The sequence below is a fragment of the Rhinatrema bivittatum genome, chromosome 12 (genome assembly GCF_901001135.1).
Source record: "Rhinatrema bivittatum chromosome 12, aRhiBiv1.1, whole genome shotgun sequence".
Taxonomy (NCBI): domain Eukaryota; kingdom Metazoa; phylum Chordata; class Amphibia; order Gymnophiona; family Rhinatrematidae; genus Rhinatrema; species Rhinatrema bivittatum.
The window spans coordinates 73,938,778-73,963,221 of NC_042626.1; the positions used below are offsets into that span (position 1 = coordinate 73,938,778).

The following is a 24,444-nucleotide window of genomic DNA, read 5'->3' on the forward strand; positions in this document are numbered from 1 at the left end:
GTGGCATGCTGGGCCAGTCAAAGTTCTAGAAACTTTGACAAAAGTGTTCCGTGACAGGGCTCCATATGATGATGTCACCCATATGTGAGAACTAACATCCTGCTGTCCTGGGAGAACACCTGTAACAGGTAAGCAACTCTGCTTTTTGTAGCGCATAAGTACTGCATGCTCACAAGGGTGTAAATATAACAGAACACAGGAGGAAATGTGAACTAATATAAAATGTAGTTATTGTTGAAACAGGAGAGTTGTATGCCAGGGATCGTTCTGCTTGGACTGTTGAGAGGCCCATGCTGAGTGAACTGCCTCCTCACACAGTCTAGCAGTGGGTAAATGGAAGGAATTATGAGTTTCTGACTGTGCTTGAAACTCTCCTTGACTTTTTACCTCTTATGTGTGCACAATACTGTGCATTAGCATCATTCTCTCATGCACAGCAAATCAGTTCCAGACCTACTTTTCCTTAGAAATATTCTCACAAGTTAGGCTGTGTGTAATTGGAATAATCAGACCATCTCTGTATGTTGCAGATCTGAGCAAGTGTAATTCAAAGCGACTCCAGGACATGGGGAACCTGGAGCAGATTCATCATGAACAGGAGAAAGACAAGGAGGAGAGCAAGGACCGTATTCAGCTTCAGGAAGAAGAAGAAGTAATAGGTAGAATAATTTCTCTGCAAAAGTTTTTTGCACACAGAGGTTTGGTGTTTTTATGTATAGTTAATGTGGCCTGTGTAAGCGTGCTGCTCCCCCAGTGTGATCATATGGCTTACCTGAGTGAGTTAGAAAGCACAATTTCATAACATGGGACAGTGTAAGCTGCTAGCTTCTAATAAACAGAATCTCTTAAAGGAATCCTGTGTAGCTATAATACTGGATTACTTCCTTGAAGACACACACACACACACATACACACATATATATATATATATATATATATATATATATATATATATATAAGATAATATATTTGCTTCTCTCTGTCTAGAAACTTGCATTCCCTAACTGTGCTTATCTGCCAGTTTTTAGCCAGGAAGCTGCCTGGCACAGGATGTGGTATTTGGGCACATGCTTTTTTTATGTTTCTGACATTGAATTGGTTAGGTCTGCTTTTTTGAGAGGGAGGGGGAGAAGAAAAAGAAATAGAAAAGGCATTTAGGAGATAGGCATTTTCAGAAGAGTATACCCCTAACTCCCAGAACCAGAGATTTGAGCAAGGTGTTATTTTGATGGTATCTGCCTTGTGGTGTATGTGATGGATATGTCTTGAGTGATACGCACCTGATTTGCATCCAGAATCCCGGAGGATCCTTCCATTTCAATTCTCAATTGGCAGTGCTAGAGATTGTTGGTGCTGTTGGTGGTTCCTGAAGATTTGGTGGTAGGAAGGGTGTGGGGGGTGCTATCATACACAATAACCGAGAGGATGTTTAATTCAGAAAGGTGTTTTGCTCTTTGTATTGTGGGAGTGGATTTGGTAGGGCTGATGTTTTTGTATTTCTCACAGGACAAGCAGGATAGTAGTCCTCACATATGGGTGACATCACAGGATGGAGCCCAATCATGGAACACTTTTGTTAAAGTTTCTAGAACTTTGACTAGCCCCTACTGGGCATGCCCAGCCTGGCACTAACCCTGCAGCCAGCAGGGGTCCTCCTTCAGTCTTCTTTTTTCCGTGCAGCAGTAGCCACGCGGTTAAGGAGCTCCACAGAGGTTCCTGACAGGAATTTTCCTCACGGAATTACAAACTTTCATACCCCACAGGGTCCCTCCTTCGAATTTTTGACTCCGTGGTACTCCAGTAAGTTTTCGGTCGATTCCCGTCGAGTTTGGCCCTCGTGGCCTACTGGCCGTAGACCGTACTGCGGCTCGAGTTTTTCATGGCCATGGCGTCGGGGTTCCGTCGGTGCCCGGACTGCAGTCGCACCATGTCCATAACAGACCCTCATAAGGTCTGTGTAATGTGTCTCGGATGTGAGCGCGATGTCCTGACCTGCACCAAATGTGCCCTAATGACACCAAAAGGTCACAAGGCCAGAATGGAGAAGATGGAACTTCTCTTCCGTGCACAAACCCCGACGCTGTCTATTGCATTGACGTCGTCAGAACCGGCACCGTCAACTTCGCGCCAGTATCGACCTCCGGCCGGTGACCGTTCGGCATCGACGACTTCTCGGCCTTCAACTCCCTCTACTCCCCCTCAGTACCGAGGGGATCATGGAGAGCGACATCGCCATCGGCATTGGAAGTCTCGGACCATCGAGGGAGCGAAATCATCGACCTCACCATTGTCAGAGCCGCCGTCGAAGAAACCCTGTCCAGAAAAGGCACCGACCTTTTCGGTGACCGGGTCACCGAGACAACCCTCACCCGAAAGGGGATTGGGAGCCGCGACTCCGCCTTTAACGGTGGACCCTCCGGCTATGCCTCTACCTCCTTCTTCTGTTCTGGAGCCGGGGCTGCTTGCTCCAGGTCTCCGAGAAGATCTGGACCGGCTGGTTCAGGAGGCCATCGACAAGGCGATGCATCGACTCCAAGTTCCTCCGGCAACGACACCGGTACCGATCATGGAACCGACCGCTGACCCGATTCCGGCAGCGTTGGCACCGCTGCTCTCAAAAATGGAAGCGCTCATCGCCGCTTTCCCACCAATGGATCCCGGGTCACTGATGGCTCCGGTGCCCTCTCCGCTTACCTTGTCATCGGGAGGAGAAACACCGTTCCGCATCCCTCCATTGGGAGGCCTACTGATGCCTCAGCCATCGATGCCGATAGGTCCATCGATGCCGATACGTCCGTTGGCGCCACCGATCCATTCATCGATGCCCTCGATGCCTGCACCGGTGCCTTCGATGCCTTCATCGGTGCCTCCAATTATTCCTTCGATTCCTTCGGAGCCTAGACCAGGATCTTTAGGGATTCCACCTAGGGCTCCTAGAGGGGCAGATGCTGATCCCTATGATACCTGGACAGATGATTCTTCACCAGACACCGATGACCTGCCTTCACTATCTTCTTCTGAAAGCAGAAAGCGTTCTCCTCCAGAGGACCTTTCCTTCATAAACTTTGTGAAGGAGATGTCTGAATTGGTTCCCTTCCAATTACAGACCGAAGAAGATGACAGGCACCAAATTATGGAGCTGTTCCTGGATGCTCCCAAGGAAATAATCTCCATCCCTATTCATTAAGTTCTTTTGGATCTCCTCAAAAAGAACTGGGAACACCCGGGCTCTGTTGCTCCAGTCAACAGGAAAGCTGACACCACTTATTTGGTACAGTGAGCCCCAGGTTTTCAAAAATCTCAATTGGATCACCACTCTGTCATTGTGGAAAAGAGGGCAAAGAGATCAAAACCTCACACTTCCTTTCCCCCAGGCAAGGAGCAAAAATTTCTAGATGCCATTGGTCGCCGTGTCTTCCAGGGCTCAATGCTCATCTCTCGAATTGCCTCTTATCAGCTCTATATGACCCAATACAACAGGGTCTTATTTAAGCTGATACAAGACTTGACAGACTCCCTGCCTCAGCAATTTCAAGATCAGCTCCAAACCCTAGTAAACAAGGGTTTTGAGGCAGGCAAGCATGAGATAAGATCATCTTACGATATCTTTGACACTGCTACCAGGGTATCTGCATCTGCTATCTCGGTGAGAAGATGGGCCTGGCTCAGGTCTTTGGACCTTCGCCCTGAAGTGCAGGATAGATTGTCTGACCTGCCTTGTGTAGGAGACGAATGGTGGCGGAACTCAAGGACCATCATGAGACCCTGAGACAGCTCTTTCTGATGCCTTCTGAGTATGCCTCCAAGCAGCCATTCAGGAAGGATACTAAAAGTCTTTCTTCCATTCAAAGAAGTCCTATCCACCACCATCTAGGTCTCATTCCACGAGACCTTTCCAAAAGGCCCAGTCTCGTCAGATACGAAAACAAAAGTCACAAGGAGCTCCTCAGCCGGGCCCTGCTTCCGGTTTTTGACTCCTGCATAGAGAGCAGCAGCCAGCTTCCACTGCCTCAGATACCAGTGGGAGGTCGATTGTGCTATTTCCACAACAAGTGGCACACAATCACCTCAGACCAGTGGGTCCTCACCATAATCTCTCAGGGTTATCACCTGAAGTTTCTCTCCATCCCACCGGACTCCCCATCTCAACTGACATGGGGAACATCTGACCACTCACCACTTCTGGAACAGGAGGTCTCCCTCCTTCTTCAGTCCAGAGCAATAGAACCAGTGCCCTATTCCCAACGAGGCCTAGGATTCTATTCCCAGTACTTTCTAATCCCCAAAAAATCAGGTGGAGTTCGTCCAATTCTGGACCTACGTGCCCTCAACAAGTACCTCCAACGAGAAAAGTTCAAGATGATAACCTTGGGTTCCCTCCTTCCTCTTCTACAAAGAGGAGACTGGCTCTGCTCTCTAGACCTCCAGGACACATACACTCATATTGTGATAACTTCATCTCATCGCAAATACCTGAGATTTCTGGTAGGCCCCAAGCACTATCAGTACCGAGTGCTTCCATTCGGCCCCCGTCTGCACCACGAGTCTTCACGAAATGTCTCGTAGTAGTTGCAGCCTTCCTCAGGACTCAAGGTGTTCATGTCTAACCCTATCTAGACGATTGGTTGATCAGGGCTCACAGTCAGCAAATTGCGCTGTCGTCCCTGCATCTTACCTTACACACCATGATTTCGCTAGGATTTCTCGTCAATTACGACAAATCCTACTTAGTCCCATCTCAAACTTTATCATTCATAGGGGCAGACTTGGACACCTTGCAGGTAAAAGCTTTTCTACCTCGACAACGAGCTCTCACTCTTGTCTCTCTCGCTCACCAGCTGCAGTCTCAGCGCTACACGACTGCACGCTGCTTTCTCATCCTACTAGGACACATGGCATCCTTAGTTCAGGTCACCCCAATGGCCTGCCTAGCCATGAGAGTCATGCAGTGGACTCTAAGGTCACAATGGACTCAATGCATTCAGCCCCTGTCGACCATTGTCCACGTCACTGACTCGCTCTGTCAGTCCCTCGCCTGGTGGAAAAATCAGATCAATTTCCTCCAAGGCTTACCCTTCCGGGCTCCAGACCCCCAAATAATTCTCACCACTGATGCTTCCAATCTCGGCTGGGGAGCTCATATGGCCAATCTGCAGACACAAGGAAATTGGTCTCCAGAGGAAGCCAATCACCAAATCAATTTCCTGGAACTGCGAGCAATGGGATATGCTCTCTGGGTATTTCAGGATCGCCTCTCCAACCAAGTCATCCCGATTCAGAAGGACAACCAGGTGGCCATATGGTACATCAACAAACAGGGAGGGACGGGCTCCTACCTACTGTGCCAGGAAGCTGCGCAGATATGGGCGGAGGCCCTATCCCATTCGATGTACCTCAGGGCCACCTACTTGCTGGGAGTGGACAATGTGTTGGCAGACAAGCTAAGTCGCGCCTTCAACCGCACGAGTGTTCTCTCAACCCCTTAGTGGCGGAATCAATCTTCCAACAATGGGGCTACCCTCATATAGATCTCTTTGCGACATGTCAAAACCGCAAAGTAGAGAACTTTTGCTCTCTCACTCGCAACCAACACTCACAACCAAGAGATGCGTTCTCCCTCTCGTGGGCGACAGGTCTCCTATATGCATTCCCTCTACTTCCACTTCTCTCAAAGACTCTCGTGAAGTTACGTCAGGACAAGGGAACCATGATCCTGATAGACCTCACTGGCCTTGCAAAGTGTGGTTTCCAATACTTAAGGATCTCTCCATTCGCAGGCACATTCCCTTGGGAAAGGACCCGCTTCTGATTATGCAAAACGACTAGTGCCTGCGCCACCCCAATCTGCAAGCCTTGTCCCTGACGGCATGGATGTTGAAAGGTTAATCCTTTAGCCACTTAACCTTTCTGAATCAGTTTCCCGTGTCCTGATTGCTTCACGGAAGCCTTCCACGAGAAAATCTTATTCTTACAAATGGAAGAGGTTTCAGTCATGGTGCTCTTCTCAATCCCTTGACCCCTTTATCTGTCCAATCACAAAGTTTCTGGACTATCTCTGGCACTTGGAGTCAGGTCTAAAAACTTCCTCCATCAGAATGCATGTTAATGCGGTGGCCGCCTTCCATAAAGGTGTCGGGGATGTTCCCATATCAGTACAACCCCTTGTAACATGTTTTCTGAAGGGCTTACTTCACCTCAAGCCTCCACTGCGTCCTCTGGCCCCTTCTTGGGACCTCAACCTGGTTTTAGGAAGGCTCATGAAACTACCATTCGAGCCTTTCCAATCCTGTGAACTTCGCTATCTCACATGGAAAATGATTTTCCTTTTGGCAATCATTTCGGCTCGTAGAGTTAGTGAGTTACAGGCCCTAGTTTCCTATCCACCTTACACTAAACTTCTGCAAGACTGGGCAGTACTCCGCACTCACCCTAAGTTCTTGCCTAAGGTAGTATCGAGTTTCATCTCAATCAATCCATTATACTACCTACCTTTTCTCCCAGGCCCCATTCCAATCCAGGAGAGCAGGCTCTGCATACCCTTGACTGTAAACGGGCTCTAGCGTTCTACCTAGACCGTACAGCTGCCCATAGGAAAAGCACTCAATTTTTTGTCTCTTTCCATTCCATCAAATTGGGGCAGCCTGTGAGTAAGCAGACTCTCTCCTCCTGGTTAGCGGACTGCATATCCTTTTGCTATCAGCAAGCAGGCATTCCACTTCAAGACCGTGTTAAAGCACACTCGTTGAGGGCCATGGCGACTTCAGTAGCACACCTATAATCGGTCTCGCTTCCTGACATTTGCAGGGCTGCCACCTGGAGTTCTCTCCATACCTTTACAGCCCACTATTGTTTGGACAAGGCCGGAAGACAAGATTCCATCTTCGGACAATCTGTCCTGCGTAACCTATTCACAACTTGACGTACCAACACCCTTCCACCTGCCCGTTAGGGTTCAGGATGCTCTCTTCCAAATTCTACCCCAGTTGTTGTGCCTGTTGCACGTCTTTAGGTACATTTATTTATTTATTTTATTTTATTTATTTAAAAAGGTTTGTATACCGCTTTTACAATTCAAAGAATTAATCAAAACGGTTCACAATAAAAACATAGATAAAATTCAAGGCATCAGATAATACACAACATAACATAAATAAAATATAATAAAAGTCCATTTAAATAAACAAAACAAAAAGGAAAACAAAAAGGCAAAATAAAAAACCTGAGCTTAGTGTATGGGAAATTAAGAAGTAGACAGTGAACTAAAGGCTTGCTGAAATAGATAAGTTTTTAACATTTTTTTGAATTGTTGTGCAGAAGAGTTAAGCCGAAGAGAGTCAGGGAGTGAATTCCAAAGAATAGGGCCAGCTACTGAAAACGCCCTTTTCCTAGTTATTTCCAGTCTGGCTAGCTTATCAGAGGGTATATCTAGAAGGTTTTTGGAGAGTGATCTGAGTTGTCTGGTTGGTTTGTAAATACGAAGGTTAGAACAGAGCCAGGTTGAAGTTGTATTATAGATAAGTGCGTGAATGATTTATTTATTTTTATTTATTTAACATTTTTTATATACCGAGGTTCTAGAGACAGAATCACTAAGCACTTCGGTTTACAGAGAACAATTGAAATGACTGAAAGTGAGTCTTACAGAGAACAAGGAAATGAATAACTGGGATGTTACTCAATTTAAAAAACTCATTAAGATATAGAAATCTTAAATAACAGAATCATCAATAAACTAATCATCAATGAAAATGGTAGTCAAACATGTAACAGTTGCTTAAAATGATTAGTAATATGTGATTAAATCTGAGGTTATTTGGACGTGAAAAACATAATAAAAACTGAGACAGGGAGGATTGGAAGGATTAAATCCAATTAATCGTAGGCTAGAGTGAAGAGCCAAGTCTTGAGCCTTTTTTTGAATGTAATTGGGCATTGTTCAAGTCTGAGGTCTGAAGGAAGAGAGTTCCAATGATTCGGACCAACTGTGGAGAAGGCTCTTTTATTTGAAAATGATTTAATTGGAGGTGTTTTTAGAGAGCCTTGTTGAGCAGCTCTCAAAGGACGGGAAGATGAATGTAGTTGTAAAGGGATCCGGAGGTCAAGAGGGGAGTTTTTGTAGATGGATTTGTGGATGATTGAGTAAGTTTTGTAGAAAATTCTATATTTTATAGGGAGCCAGTGAAGATTCTTTAATCTTAATGTGGTCCCTTTTTTTTGAATTAGTAAGAATCCTAGCTGTGGCATTCTGTAGCATTTGAAGAGGTCTAAGGGATGTCGCTGGGAGACCAATTAAAAGGGCATTACAATAGTCAGTCTTTGAAAAAATGATTGCTTGCAGAACTGATCTAAAATCACGGGGGTGAAGTAGAGGTCTGAGTCGTTTTAATACTTGAAGTTTGAAGAAACAGACCTTCACTGTGTTGCTGATGAAGCTTTTGAAATTGAGTTGGTTATCCATGATAACTCCCAAGTTTCTGACTATGGGAGAAAAAGAAGGTGATTAAATTGGTTGAGTGATAGTCAGTACTTTATAATGGATTCTGTATTTAACTGGTAACTAGTGAAAAGAGAAAAGAACAGGAGTAATATGTGATCTGCGAGTAGAACCTGATAAAATCCGAGCTGCGGAATTCTGTATTAGTTGTAATGGAAAAATTTGGTGCATACTCGGACATCCTCAGCTCGGTACTCACCCATATATGAGGACTACCATCCTGCTTGTCCTGTGAGAAAGCAAATGTTGCTTACCTGTAACAGGTGTTCTCATAGGACAGCAGGATGTTAGTCCTCACGAAACCCGCCCGCCACCCGGCGGTGTTGGATTCGTTACGTTTCTTATTTTATTTTTTTGGCAATTCCTGTAGGTTTTTAAACAAGACTGAAGGGGGACCCCTGCTGGCTGCAGGGTTAGTGCCATGCTGGGCATGCCCAGTAGGGGCCAGTCAAAGTTCTAGAAACTTTGACAAAAGTGTTCCATGACTGGGCTCCATCCTGGGATGTCACCCATACGTGAGGACTAACATCCTGCTGTCTTGTGAGAACACCTGTTACAGGTAAGCAACATTTGCTTTCTTCAAGTTGTTCATCTTTGGTTCCCATTGACACTTTGGGAGCAGCCATGCTTGGAACACAAACACATACACACTCCAAGATCTGATTATTTTGTGTAGTATGTGTGTGTGATGTCATTTTCCTGCGGATAAGTAGGCTGAATTAGCCATGCTGTCTGGAACAACCCTCCGGATGGCTAGGCAAAGCTTGACAAAGCTGACAGAGTTTTGCTCTGTGTGCGGCTGCACATCCTTTCCTGCATGGTGTCATTTTCTCCTCAGGCTGTTCTTGCCACGCGGCAGGTTATACACAGAGCTTTTCTTCTCTCCTCAGAGAGCACTGTTTAAAAAAAAACAACAACCCAGAGGAAGCATGCTGCCAAGATCGCCTGACTTCAGATTCTGCCAGTAAGGCAAGATAATGTTGGCCATTGACGGCCACAACTATTGTTAATTGTGACTTGGACTGGACCACGACCAGGTGGCATACCATGACTGCGGCCGCATGTCTCCCCGGGCCCAGTGCCAACGCACCGCAAAAATCACCCGGCTATGGGTGGGCAATTCCGGATCCTATGCCCCCAGCTCGGAGCGCCGGTCAGCCCACTCCTCTCGGGGGCCCAGTCTGGATTTCCCCAAGAAGTCCAAGAGGGCCTGTTCTATGGGACCACTGGACCAACAGCAGGGTCATGTGGACAAACTCTCAGTCCTCCAGCGCACCCAGACCAGCCAGGCACAGAAAGCATTGGACGCACTGGCACCAGAGCCCCTGAGCAGCCATCCAGTGTGTTGCCACGTACCAATGCGCCTCCCAGTTCGAAGCACCACACGTGTGAAGCGCCATTGATGCATGCTTCCAAATCGAAGCACAGAGGAGATTCAATGCTCGACGCACCATTGCCTGAAAACAGCGGGATTGAAACGGGACGGCTCATTGCCATGCACATCGAAGCAGGCCCTTGCTGTGTCGCACAGCTCAATGCCAAAGGCGCTTATAGGTGACCGGGTTCTACCCCCTATACGTCGGCAAATACCTCCCAGGAACCACTCCCGGCTGGGGAATCGCAGGGGGCCATCATTCTTGATCTAGCTGATCTTGTTTCTTGGACAGTGATCCGGCATCTGATTATGGGTCCATGGGCTCCTCTTGTTCCTCGGACTACGTTTATTTGGATTTGTTGCCAGTATCCAGACAAGAGAACGGCAGGACGTTTGCAGGAGCCCTTCCGGAAATGACACAAGAGATCTGCTTAGATGAAGATCCTGCCCCGAAGTCCTGACTCGGACATCCTGCTGGCAGCTCTGCCACCAAGGAATCCCCCAACAGAGGACTTGTCACCTTGCCCTGGGCGCAAGACCTTGGTGTCACAGGCAATGTCGCAAATCTCCAAGATTCTAACTTAATTCCTTTCCTCCATGGAGGATCAGGGGATCAGCAAGTCCCACCCTATTTCATGTGAGGATTCCCCCCAGCGCAGACCATTTTCGCCTCTGCGAGAGGATATCAGTCCCGATCCCCATCCAGCAGCCCGGCCCTGGGATACTCTCTCCCACCTCCTACATCATCAGGCTCCTGAACGGGGTATCCATCTCACCCACTGGAGGAGCAACCTGAGCCGGCCTCCCCTCTGGAAGACCTCTCCTATTCAAAGTTCGTGGAGAAGGTGAGCTCCAGACTTAACATTGAAACATGAAAGGTGCCAGACCCTTGCGCTGAAGTTTTAGGGATTCTGAAGATCTTTGATGCGCCAGCTGAGCCAATCGCCTTGCCTTCACATGCGGTGCTAGATGTGGTCATGACGAAGGCTTGGGAGTCCCCCTTCTCAGGGCAAGCGACCTCTCAGAAGACCGACCTCAAGTTTTGGATGCTTCAATCTCCCTTCTATAGCGTGGTCCAGCTACCACACGCATCCGTAGTGGTCAAGTTGGCCATGAAGAGGGCTAAAAAATCATGACTATATTCGAACACCCCTCCAGGGCTTGATGTTGGCAAGAGAGTGTTCCAGGCAGGAATGCTGAATGCGAAAATCCAGCAACACCAGTTTTATATCACCCAATACCTTTACGAATGTCTTCAGTTGCTCAAGCCACACTTTGTTTCCACTTCACTGGAGGAAACTCTGCCACATCAGTTCCACGTCCTGGAAGAGGGTCTGCGACATTTACTGCGCACAATCTATGAGGCCTTTGAAACCTCCGCTCGTACCACAGCAGGAGCCATAGTGGCTCATCGGATGACGTGGCTTAGGGCCAGCGCCATTCATGAAGTCTTTCACGAGAATTTGGCCGACCTCCCCTGCCTCCAGGACAACCTCTTTGGAGACTATCTCAGTGAGACTGTGGCCCAATTAAAGGAACAAAACATAGTGTTGTCGCTGGAGTCCCCCACGAAGTAACCCGCGACCAAAAAGTATTAACCGGCATATAGGAAGGCCTACTTCCAAAGATGACCGTATAGGCCACATACCTCATACCGTCTGCCGCCTTACCCTCAGACCCTGTGTCAGCCATCGCAGCCACAGCAAAATCGTGACAGGCAGAGAGCCCAGAGACAGCAGCATCTACCCCCTAATAACAACAAAACAAAAGCCCAGCAGGATTTTTAGAAGCACCTGGGCCACTTTTGCCGCTGCATGTAGGGGGTAGAATTTCCCGTTTCTACCACTCTTGGGAGGCGATCTCCTCTGACCCCTGGGTAAACATTGTCAGAGAGGGCTATTCTCTGCATTTCAAGAACACCCCTCATCTTCCCCACTGAGTGAGTCCGCAGCGGTCCACCTCAGTGAGTTATCGCTGGCTTCAGAAGGAGGTCTCGAAACTTCTCCAGCAGCGATTGATCTAGCGGATCCTCAGTTCTCAGCTGGACCAGCGATACTACTCACAATACTTCCTCATCCCCAAGAAATCAGGAGGACTCCACCCAATCCTTGACTTAAGAGTTCTCAACAAGTTTCTGAAGAAGGAAAAGTTCAAGATAACATCTCTCAAGTCCATCCTGCCCTTTCTATAACCCAACGATTGGATGTGTTAGCTGGACCTCAAGGACGAGTACTCTCACATCCCTATGCAACATTCTTCCTGGCGTTTCTTGAGTTTTCAGGTCAACAATCACCACTTCCAGTACAAGGTGCTCCCGTTTGGTCTCTCATCTGCCCCGAGAGTCTTCACTAAATGCTTAGCAGTAGTAGTTGCCCACCTCAGGAAGCAAGGAATTCAGTTGTTCCCAAACCTTGATGACTGGTTGCTAGTGGCACCGCGACCAACCATCCTTCAGAACAGCCTACAGACCTCAATTCAGTGCCTGGAGGGGCTTGGCTTGATCATCAATTACGAGAAGTCCAGTCTTCAACCAACGCAGAACTTGCAATTCATTGGGGCCCGCATAAATACGATTCAGGGCAGAGTGTTCCTTCTGGCAGACAGGGCACACACACTGCACACCTGTTATGCTCTACTCCTCAAGAAGGGAGGAGTTAGCAATCTGTTAGGAATCAGCTCCCGTGGAAGGAGGCGTTAGCAATTTGTTAAGGATCTGTTCCCGAGGAGGGAGGAGTTAACAATCTGTTAGGGTTCTCCGTGAGGAGTTAGCAATCTGTTATGAAACGGCTCCTGTAGAGGGAGGAGTTAATGTGTTACGAATCGACTCCTGTGGTAGGAGGAGTTAGCAATCTGTTATGCTTAGCTCCTGTAGAGGGAGTAGTTAACAAACTGTTAAGGTATAGACTGCGGAGCAATCTGTTATGAATCTGTAGCTGAAGACTCCTGATGGGAAGGAGTAGCAATCTGTTACCAGCGGAGTGCTTGGAGAGGGCATCCAGCTTGTAGAGGAATGTAGATAGGTGGATCCTTGGGCCGATGGCAGATGACTGTGCCCCCAGGAGGAAATCCTGAGAGGGACCACCGGCTAGGCTTGGATATGGAGACAGACACAGATAGTTCTTTTATTAGACAGGTTAGACAGAGATGGCAGTAGTGAGCTGATATGCCCGGCAGGGCTGAAGTCCCTCAGGTACTGGAACAGCGATCCCAGGGTTGCTGAGCTGAAGAGAAACTATAGATAGTGAGTAGACAGGGTATGCTGTGTTCATAGCCAGAACTGGATGACAAAACTCACATAAGGAAGCTCAGTAGCTGGAAAGGGTTAGGCCCTCGAGGAGCGAGTACATGGTTCCAGGGAAAGCTCTGAGAGAGCAATGGTAACTCACAAATGTCTGTATCTGCGATAGCTTCCAGGCAGTAGAGAATTTTCAGAGTGTTCAGGAACATGGGCCCTCGAGGAGCGAGTACCGGTTCCTATCTGCAATCTGAAATAAAGAAAAGAGAGCGAGGCTCCCAAGGAGCGGGTACCCCTGGTAAGTCCAAGGAGGCAAAATAGCTTGGGAGAAAAGCCGAACAATCCCCCTTGCTTACTCGATTCGTAAGCGAATACTGAGACCTTTTATATTGGAAGTGGATGACGTCATCCCAGGGGGACGCCCCCGAGGTTCGCGTCCTTGCTGGTACATCAATCGGAGCACGCGCCCTACGTCAGGCAACATGGCGGATCCCGCAGCGTTGTGCCGGTCCGGGGACGCCGGAGGGAGACGGCAAGAAGACGCTGCGGCAGCTAACCATCCATCAGACCCGGAGGGAGTCGCCACAGAGGTAAAGAGGGCGGAGTGAGGGTGTCGAGCAGCGACGGTCGCAACAGCACCCTGGCCATATAACTCGAGACTCTGCTCACACTTCCGCCCGCCAGATCTTGACCCTACTGGATCACATGGTGGCATCTATGTGGTGCCACGTACTTGTTTGCACATACGGCGCCTGCAATGGGGCTCAAGACACAATGGACACAGATTTCACATCTGCTGTACCTGCGAGTAAGTCTAACCCGCAGCATGAGAGCGGACCTGGACTGGTGGTTATGCCCCGCAGCTCTCAGTCAGATCTCTGCTTCGCCCCTCGACTCATCAGTTAATCCTCACCATGGATGCCTCAAGCAAGGGGAGGGGAGCCCATTTGGATCACATATGAACACAAGGGCTCTGGTCCCATTGGGAAAGTGTCCAACAGATAAACCTCCTAGAGCTCCGAGCGATTGGAAATGCCATACGTACATTCGAGGAGTTCCTATTAGGGAGAACTGTCATGGTCCACATGGACAATCAGGTCATTATGTTCTACATAAACAAGGAAGGAGGGTCCAGTTCCTGGATGTTGTGTAGAGAAGTGGTGTGCATCCTAGAATGGGTGGAGGAGTGCTCTATCGTCCTTCAGACCTCCTACCTACCCAGTATGGAGAACTCCAGAGCAGAGAAATTAAGCAGAATCTTCCATCCGCATGAGTGGGAACTTTGCCAGGACGTGGCGGAGTCTCTCTTTTAAGCTTGGGACGTTCCGCACATAGATCTTTTCGCCACGGAATGCGATAGGAAGGTGCAGACGTTCTGCTCAGTCTGCCCCAGCCAAAAATGCTTGTGTAGGGCGCATTGCTCATATCATGGACAGGAGAACTTCTCTATGCTTATCACCCGATCCTTCTCATCTCAAGAACTATACAGAAGTGTATCGTAGATGTTGCCGACCTCATCATGATAGCTCTGGCTTGGCCCAGACAACCGTGGTACACCTATCTTCTGCGTCTCTCCATCGAACCACCCATTCCCCTTGGCCACAATGCAGATATACTGTCGCAGGACAGGGGCACCCTGCTTCACCCCATGCACTCCTTGCTGCACCTCACAGCATGGAGGTTGATAGGACGGTATTAATCCACCACTTGCCTTCGGAGATCCAAGAGGTGCTGGTGTCATCCAGAATGTCTTCTACTAGATGGAACTATCGAGGCAAGTGGCTCAGATATTCCGCCTGGTGCGATGACAAGGGCGTAGACCCTTTCTCCTGCTCACCGGAATTCTTTTTGCAATATCTTCATTCTCTCTATGATGTAAATCTGCTGTTAGACTGCGGAGATAGCAATCTGTTATTATTGGCTTCTAAAGAAGGAGGAGTCAGCAATCTTGTAGTGTCTCAGATATCGTCTTGCTAAGGAGTAGCAATCTGTAATGAATCTGATATAGTTGTGGGTGGATCCCTGGGCCGGTGGCAGATGACCACGCCCCCGGGAGGATATCCCGAGAGGGACTACCAGCTAGGCTTGATTATTGAGACAGACACACATTAGTTCTTTTATTAAACAGGTTTTTGAAACCACCAGAGGTGGCAGTAGTGAGCTGATATGCCTGGCAGGGCTGTAGTCCCTCAGGTACTGGAACAGCGATCCAGGATGGCTGAGCTGTTGAGAAACTGTAGAAAGTGAGTAGGCAGAGTTCATGAACAGAACTAGATGACAAAAACTCACATAAGGTCTTAAGGAAGCTCAGGAGCTGGAAAGGGTTAGGCCTTCGAGGAGCGAGTACCTGGTTCCAGGAAAAGCTCTGAGAGAGCGATGGTAACTCACAAATGTTTGTAGCAGCAATAGCTTCCAGGCAGTAGATAATCTTCAGAGTGTCCAGGAACATGGGCCCTCGAGCAAGTACCAGTTCCTATCTGTAATCTGAAAGTAAAGAAAAAGAGCGAGGCCCCCGAGGAGTGGGTACCTCTGGTAAGTCCGAGGAGGCAGAGTAGCTTGGGAAGCGTAGCCGAAGCAATCCCCTTGCTAACTCAGTTAGTGAAATAGAGACCTTTAAATATTGGAAGCGGATGACGTCATCTCAGGGGGACGCCCCTGAGGTTCGCGCTCTTGCTGGTACTTCAATCAGAGAGCGCGCGTGCACCCTAGGTCTTCAGGCAACTTGGCGGATGTGCAACGTCGAGCCAGTCCGGGGACGCCGGAGGGAGACGGCATGGAGACGTCGCGGCAGCCAGCCGTCCATCAGACTCGGAGGGACTCACCACAGAGGTAAAGAGGGCGGAATGAGGACATCGAGCAGCAACGGTCGTAACACTCTATCAAGCACCGTTTACGATAAGCAAACTTGCTTTATTTGATATATCCTATTACCTATGGATCAGCTGTATATTTGTTTGTGTGAGTGAGAGATGCACTCTGTGACACTCATCCCTGTGGCTGCTCTTAATGGTGTAGGTGTGAAACACAAAGAAGTTTGCAATGAAGTGAAAAGGTTTGTGCAGGATGTGTATTAATCTGTCATGTGAAATATTGCACATTATGCAGTAAATACAGAGAGGTCAATATTCAAAAGGGTTTATTCGGGTAACTGTTGAATTACCTAGACAAACCTGAAGTTTTAAATTTCCTACCACTCTTATCAACAAAATTTTAGCTAGGTAAAAGAGGCGGGGGGGGGGAGAACAAAGATGGCCACTGCCTTCCAGAGTCGCTTCTGAAGGAATTCCCCTTTTTCTTTTGATTTTTGCTTAAATTTCTTTCTTGAAAGGGGAAGCGGAAAGGAGCCATCAGACAGGGTAGAATTGCCTGTCCCCCTTTGCCAATCAACAATGCCGCAACTCTTATCTACTCACAGTACGGCGGTCGTTGCTGGCTTGGCTGACTTCAGGGACGCCAGCCCATTGGTAGCGGATGTTTCTTAGCCCTGACTGCTGTTCCACTCCGTGTCCTTCTGCTGGAACCGCCACCCATGTTGATACTTCTGTTGAAGAGCTTGCGATTTTGGACGGCTCCATTTCTTCTTCTGGCTCTGCTTTTCCTGGTCTATCTATGCAGTTGCAGCATCGGGACTTGGCCAGTGAGCCTCGGGACGTGCAGTTGGCTGCAGAGGGGTTAGTTCCACAACTTTTCTCATCAGCTAGAACAACTGCAGCAGGTCTGGCAGATTCTGTTTTGCCTATTAGGGCTCCTGTAACAAATCTACAAGTTCCTGCACCTTTTGTTAAACTTGGGGTTATTACTCTGGGCAGTCTTTGGACTGTTATGTCAGTTAATCAATCCATTTTATCTTTGGTGTCTCTGACTACTGATTTGCACAGTAAGTTTGAATCTCATGAATCTTGTTTAACTTCTCTGGAACAGAAGGTGTCTGAGGGAGAAACAAAAGTTCAAAATGTGTTGCGGTCCCGGTCGCGAGGTTCGCGACCGGGTTCTTACCTCTTCCCTCCCCGGGGAGTCGGCAACAGGCTTCGGGATCCGTTGGGCCTACTCGGGCCTCTCCGCGGCGGCGTCTCCACGAGGGAGATGCCGCCAAGTTCTGAGTCTTGGTTCCGCCCCCCATAGGCGCGCGCGCGAGGGAGAACCTTTTAAAGGGACACTGGCGCCAAACCGCGGTCAGCCCCCGGAGATGACGTCAGATGCTGGCAGGGATTTAAACCCGGCGTCTGACCGAAGATCTTTGCTTTGCAACAAGGTCCACTCCTGGTGAGTAGATAGTTGCTGTTCCTGCTTCTCCTTGTCCTGTCTCCGCTTCTGTTCCTGATCTGGATCCTGTTCCTGACCTAGCTATTCCTGCTCCAGCTGCTGCTCCTGATCCTGCTTGCACTCCAGTTCCAGTTCCACTCCTGCTCCTGCTTCCACTCCTGCTTCAGTTCGCTGCTCCAGGTTCCAGCCTTGCCATTCCTTCGGATTGCCTTCCTGGTTCTTGACTCCAGTTCGTCTTCCCGTGCTCCTGGTTTGCCGCCTGCCCAGTACTTGGATCGTCTTCACGCTGCTGTCCGTCATCCCAAGGGAATCCACCTAAGTTCCAGCAGTCCGGGTCCTCATGGGCTCCTCCCGGGGGGACCTTGGGCTTCCAGGGTGAAGTATCTGCTTGGTCTCCTAGTTCCGAGCCGCCACCCGGCCTTCTCTTCTCAGCGGAGTCCACCTGTCCTTCCATATCATCTCCGCACGGCCGGCCCAAGAGTCCACCTCCCTGCTCAAAACAAAATGTTTAGGTTCATATCAAAGATTTATCTTCTACTTTTCGTAGAACTGAGAACATCGAGAATTCTCTCAGATCTTTAAATCTGAAAATACTTAATTTTCCACGGATCCCTCTTAGTACTCCTTCTGACCTCCTTTCTGTTTTTTTGAAAGAAGTATTAAAGATCCCAGAGAACGCACTTCCTCCTATAGATAAGATCTTTTTCTTTCCAGTCCCTAGAAGACCTATGGACATTGCTCTAAGCTTCAACGGCAAGAGGTAATGTGGAAAAAAAAAAAAGGATTTCCATTCACAAAATTGCGGGGAGTAGCTTGCTGGTTACTGTGGTTACTACCCCTAACCAAATAAGCCTGATACTTCACTTTCAATGCCTATCTAGCATAGCTCTCTGCTTCAACGGCAAGGGAGAAAGTCTGATACTTCACGCATATCCAGCATAGCTCTCTGCTTCAACGGCAGGGGAGAAAGTTTGATACTTCACTTTCAATGCAAGTTAGCTCTCTGCTTCAACGGCAAGGGAGGAAGACTGATACTTCATGCATATCTAGCATAGATCTATGCTTCAATGGCAGGGGGAATGAAGAAAAGTGGATCTATATACAGACAGCAACCAACAAGGACTGAATTACATAGACTGGGTAAACAAGCATGGGTGTAGCTTGCTTATTGCGGCGGTTACTATCCTTTACTAATTAAGCTAGATATTCACTTAGATGCAGTTCCAACATTGCTCTCTGCATTATGGCGGGGTGGAAGGGATACAGAACCAAAAGGTTACTAAGGGCCAAGAGTAACAGATAAGTATGAGAGAGGAGAAAAAAAGAAAGAGTGCGAAGGCTTGCTGGGCAGACTGGATGGGCCGTTTGGTCTTCTTCTGCCGTCATTTCTATGTTTCTATGTTTCTATGATGTAATGGATGTTCCCTCCAATTTAACAAATTTCCTTGAAAATTCTGATGAAGGAAATGTGATCGATCGTGTTACATTATTGGTGACCTTTGTCTTTATGCAAGACCGTAATAACATCTTTCTTCTATACTTTTGTAATAAAGATGTTTTGTTTAGAGGTCAAAAGATTTGGATGTTTCCTGACCTATCCAGAGCAACACAGGAACGAAGAAAAAAATGTTTAGCCATGAAAGATGCAGTTCTTTCTTTAGGAGCCTCATGTATTATTCGTTATACTTGCAAATGTGTGATAACTCTTGATACTGCTAGATTTACCTTTTTTGATCCTAGTCAGTTAAAACATTTTTTGAATGCCAGACAAGGGGGTTGTGGTTTATTTTCCCCCTGCCAATGTGGATTTTGTTTTAGGGTAGTACTCTGTTTTGCTGCTTCAATCCTTCCTATGGTTGCATTTCGATTTGTGTTATAGCCTTTCCCAAGGGTTATTTTCCTGATCTCCCCTTTTTTAATGAGGTCTAATTAGGCAATTTACACTGATACAATTTTTTTCCTTTATTGTTTTTCTTATTATTGTATTGCTTATTATGTAAATTGTCTATTTTTCTTTGTCAAATATTTTATATATATTTGATTGAAAATATAAATAAAGAGTTAAAAAAAAAGAGGTAGAGCAGGAATCATGGGTAAAAGTTATCCAGCTGGCACCAGAAGTCAGCTCAAGGCAGATAAATTTACCTGTCTGGTCAGGTAAATCAGTGCCCTAAAGTTATCCAGGTAAGTAGCTTATTCAGTGTTGACCTCATAGTTTTTTAGTGGAACAGTTCCTCTACATGTCTTTCCTGGCAAAAGTAACCACAAAATTCTTCCTCTTTCCAGTCTTCAGTGCTTCCCCCACAACAGTTGAGGGCTTCAATACTGGCATAGACACAAGAGGCAATAAAATAAAAACTGCACTGGATAGAAATTAGTGCCATTTAGATGGAGGGGTGTGGGCATCAAGGTTGTATGCCCGTGTCTATCTATGTGAGAGCATTTTTAAGACTGGAGCGAAGCAGGAGAGATTGCCTAGTCCTTGCTCAAGAGCTCCTTGAAGTTCCATTGGTGCCTCTCAGCATACATACTTTATCAGTTCAAAAAAGGAAATGCCCTTTTTTGTATTTTTTTTTTTATCAGAATTTTGCATCTCCTAAACCCAGATGAAACTTTGTCTGTCATAGGACTGGGGTTATCTCACATCAACAGCAATGCTGTTGTGCAGAAGTTCACTTGCAGGGGGGGAGGGGGAGAGATCTTTAAGTGTGAAGAGCTTAGTAGGCATGGCTGCAGTGTTGCAAGCCTACAGAGACTTTTGGTCTGACCAGTGACTGTTAACTGAAATGTGGCTTGCCTCAGCACTATTAATAACAAAGATTCTCTTTGCTTAAGCCTCAATGCTGTAGTAACAGATAACCAATAGACACATAATTACTATAAGTATAGGGGGTAGAAATATTTTATACTAAATAAAGGAACAGTTGCATCAGGGCAAGACAACCTATAATATTTCCCATGGAAGGGATCTTAATAGTTTTGACTGCAGATTTAAATATCTATTAGCTTTACATAGGTGCTATCTTTGTTCTGTGCTCTTGTTGGTTTTATTGAAAATAATTGGGTTTTGTTTTTTTTAAGCAAATCTAAACATAATTCTATTTCCACAGAGAAGCAGGCTGAATTAGCCATGCTTTCTGGGAGCGCCTCCTGGTGGCTCTCGGCAGGATCTTCTCATAGCAGCAAAGTTTTGCTGCTGCATGCCTGCGCAGTGCCTTCCCGTGTGTCTCCCCTCAGTTTTTGCTTTCTTTGCACACGAATCGAACGCGGATTCTTCTCTCTCTCTCTCACTGTCTCCTCTCTCTGTAGCGATTCTCAACGGAGAACCCGCAAACAGCACTTTTCAGTGCTAATCATGGCTCCTAAGGCTACCGGTTTCAAGTTTTTACGCTGTGGCAAGATCATGTCCGTGACAGATGGACACAAGGTCTGCTACCTCTACCTCGGGCTCAACCATGATATGATGGCCTGCAGAGACTGTGGGAGGATGTCCTCCAGGGCCAGTGTCAAAGGGCCATGAAGGCTGCCCATCTTTGGGAAGGGAACCGCGACACATCGGGGCCCTGTGCCCCGCAATGATTGACCCACTCCTCTCCGGCGAGGGAACCTAGCAGGCCTAAGGATACCAAAAGGGCCTCCTCCTTTTAACCCCCCTCCAAAACTAATGACTTGGAGGGCAGAGGTAAGGCCAGAGACCTCCCTCACAGGCGGCCTCATCAGGAGCCGGTTCGGGCTCAGCCTGGACCCTGGTGCATCATCGATGTCACAGTTTTCTCCATCGGCGCATGGAGATGCGCCACACCAAGCCCAAGAAATGATGCATTGTGCGTTGACTGACATGAAATCCCACTCGACGCAGGACCCCGATGACCCGACGCTGCCGACGCCTGCACCGACACACCCGATGCCATGCGGTGCGTTGGATGACCCACCAACGCACATGATGCACCCTATTGCAAAGCATGGCAAAGCTAACGTGGAAAGCTCACCACATCGAGTAACGGTCCTCCGAACCTAGATGGCACTTAACATCACGGAGTTCCAAATGCGTGGACCCTCCCCCCAACGCTCCCGATACTGCTAACGGATTTGGTTTATTTTGGGGAGTCAGATGGCGATGTCCCCCATCGTTCCCACCGCTCCTCTTATATCTCCACCAGAGATGGTGACCAAACATGACGGTCAGATAAGTCCTCCATTTCTAGGCAGTCATCATATGGATGCCTCTCAGAAGACTCCCCACCTCCAAAAAAGGCGAAAGACAGCTAAGCGACCCAACGAACTCCAGGGAGTAGCCTCACAAGCGTTGTCCTAGATCATTGGGCTTCTGCAAAATTTCTTTGACTCAATAGTCCGTGTGCAACAGCTAGGCTCACCGTCAAGCCTTTCAGGTTTGGGCTCGGACCACTCTACACCTCCTTCTCCTCCATGCTCTGATCCTGACACTTTGATTAGGGAGCGGAGCCCGCAAGGAAGTCTATACAGCAAGGAACCAATTGGCCCCTCTCCACCATTGTCCAGTTCTTCCACGGGCATTCCCTCTTACCCTCCGGGTGGCTTGCAAGAGCGACCTGGAAGCTCCTGGTGGCTTGCAAGAGGTCCTTTCTTACTACAGATTTGTGGAGAAGGTGGGCTCTGTGCTAAATCTGGAAACCAAGAAGCTACCCCCCACGGTCCGAAGTACATGACCTCCTTAAAATCTTTGACATCCCGGCTGAGCACAAGGTTCTTCCATCCCACTCAGTCTTGTATGCTGTCATCGACAATGCCTGGGAGACCCCTTTCTTCACTCCCACCTCGTCCAGAAAGACTGAATTAAAATTTTGCATACAAAAGTCTCCTCACTTCTCCGCTGTACAGCTACCACACGCCTCAATCGTCAAATCTGCCATGAAGGCCAAGAAAACATGACTATTCTAAACTCCACCAGGCAAGGGCAATCAGTATCTGGACAATTTCGGAAGGAAGAGCAAGTTTGCTTACCGTAAACGGTGTTTTCCGTAGATAGCAGATGAATTAGCCATTCTGTATGGGTACGTCCTCCGTGCCACTAGGTGGCTGAGCTCTCAAAGTCTATTAAAGACTTTTAGCTAGGTATTCCCTCCCTCCTGTATCCTGTCTGGATCACCTCAGGCTCCTCAGTCAGTATCAAAGCAAGGTAGATATGCTAGAAGTGTCCGGGGAGGTGGGCGGGTCAGCATGGCTAATTCATCTGTTATCTATGGAAAACACCATTTACGGTAAGCAGACTTGCTCTTTTCACGTAGATAAGCAGCTGAATTAGCCATGCTGTATGGGAGTCCCCAGCTGACGTATTGAACATTTAGTGTTTGTCGTTAAATAAATTATCTTTTCTTTTATCCCAGGACAAGCAGGATGCTAGTCCTCACATATGGGTGACATCAGTAATGGAGCCCTATACGGAAAAACTTCTATCAAAGTTTCTGTGAAACCTTTGACTGGCACCAAAGTGCCCACTGAGCATGCCATGATATCCCCTGCCACAGGGGTCTCCCTTCAGTTTTCTTTTTTCAGCGGAGCCGTTAGCCTCGCGGTTAATCTGGAGTCCTGTGGTGATTTTTCACTACTCACAAAACTTTAGAAAAGTTAGGAAAAACTCTTCACCACAAGGGTCTCCCTTCCTTTCCATCGCGGTAAGTTTTTTCCCCGTGATTTTCTTCGGTTCCATACCGTTTTTCAAGTCATAGCCATCGACGGCTTTCTGGCAAAAATGGCCTCGGGTTTTAAAAAATGCCTGAATTGTGCGCAAAATATGTCCATTACGGACCCGCACCAGGAATGTGTGCTTTGCCTCGGCAAAAAACACGATGTCAAGTCCTGCAATTTATGCGCCGAGATGACATCGAAAGGACGTCGGCTCCGGATGGAGAAAATGGAGCATCTCTTCAAAATTCAACTGCTCCCAACAACATCGACGTCAGCCCAGTCATCGCCTTCTGGATCGATACGGCAAGTAGTTCTTAAAAGACGACTTCCAGGTGAGGCCGGAGATGCTTCTACTCCCTCCCCCTCGCCATCGTCGAAGGCGTCCACCTCCGGCAGTGAAAGGCAAAAGGAAAAGCATCGGCATCGACGCCAGCACGCCATCGAACTGGTGCCCGCTGAGCCATCGACAGAGTCGGCCTCCTCTGCTAAGAAAGCTCGGATGAGCGCGGAGGCTCCGAGGCCTACGGTACCAGGTACCAGGGCGATCCCCACCGATACCGGTGCAGGGCTCTGAGGAGGTATCGGTATCGCCATCACCGCCTCCCTCCTTAGCTGCTCTGATACCATCAGCTATGTGGGCGGAACTTGATGGATATATCCGTCAAGCGGTTCGACAAGCGCTCCTCGATGCGGTACCATTCCAGCCATCGACACCGATGTCGCCATCGACACCAGCTCCGATGCCTTCGGATCTATCACCATCGATGCCGATACCTCCATCGATTCCGCCACCGATGCCCTCGGTGCCGCGCCCGATGCCTGCATCGATTCCACCGATGACTCCATCGGTGCCATCCTCAGAATTTGCGATTCTTCAACCACTGATGCATAAACTGGACTCGTTACTCGATGCCATATCGAAGAAACCAAAAGACATCGAGGATGAACCTATTCCAGGACCCTCAGGAGTTCCTAGGCCTCATCAGCCTCGGTCCCCTTTACTTCCACCAATGCCAAAAGGGACACCGTTGGTACCTACTAGGCCAAAACCAGTGAGGTCCCCAAGAGATACAGGCACGGATACTGATACAGATTTCTCTTCAGAAGAGGACATACTGTCTGAACCATCACCTCCTGAGGACCGTAGGAAGTCTCCTCCGGAAGACTTATCTTTTTCAAACTTTGTTAAGGACATGGCGGAAACTATTCCTTTCCAGTTGCACGCAGAGGTGGATTCCAGGCAAAAGACACTGGAAGTTTTACAATTTGTAGACCCTCCCAAGGAGATTTTGGCGGTGCCAGTGCATGAGGTATTACAAGAACTCATGTACCGAATATGGGAACATCCAGGTTCACTGGCATCGGTAAACAAGAGGTCAGATGCCACCTACTTAGTCCAACCAATTCCTG

At 48.0% G+C, this 24,444-nt stretch overlaps 1 protein-coding gene across 3 annotated transcripts in view; it reads left to right on the forward strand.

Annotated features, from left to right (window-relative positions):
- The window catches only part of IKZF3 (IKAROS family zinc finger 3), a 631,603-nt gene that overhangs the window by 168,519 nt on the left and 438,640 nt on the right, over window positions 1–24,444 (forward strand). For all 3 annotated transcript variants that reach the window (XM_029572756.1, XM_029572755.1, XM_029572757.1), the window contains exon 3: window positions 531–659. In XM_029572756.1, the coding sequence (XP_029428616.1) occupies window positions 531–659 (129 nt within the window). The remainder of the gene's footprint in view (window positions 1–530; window positions 660–24,444) is intronic.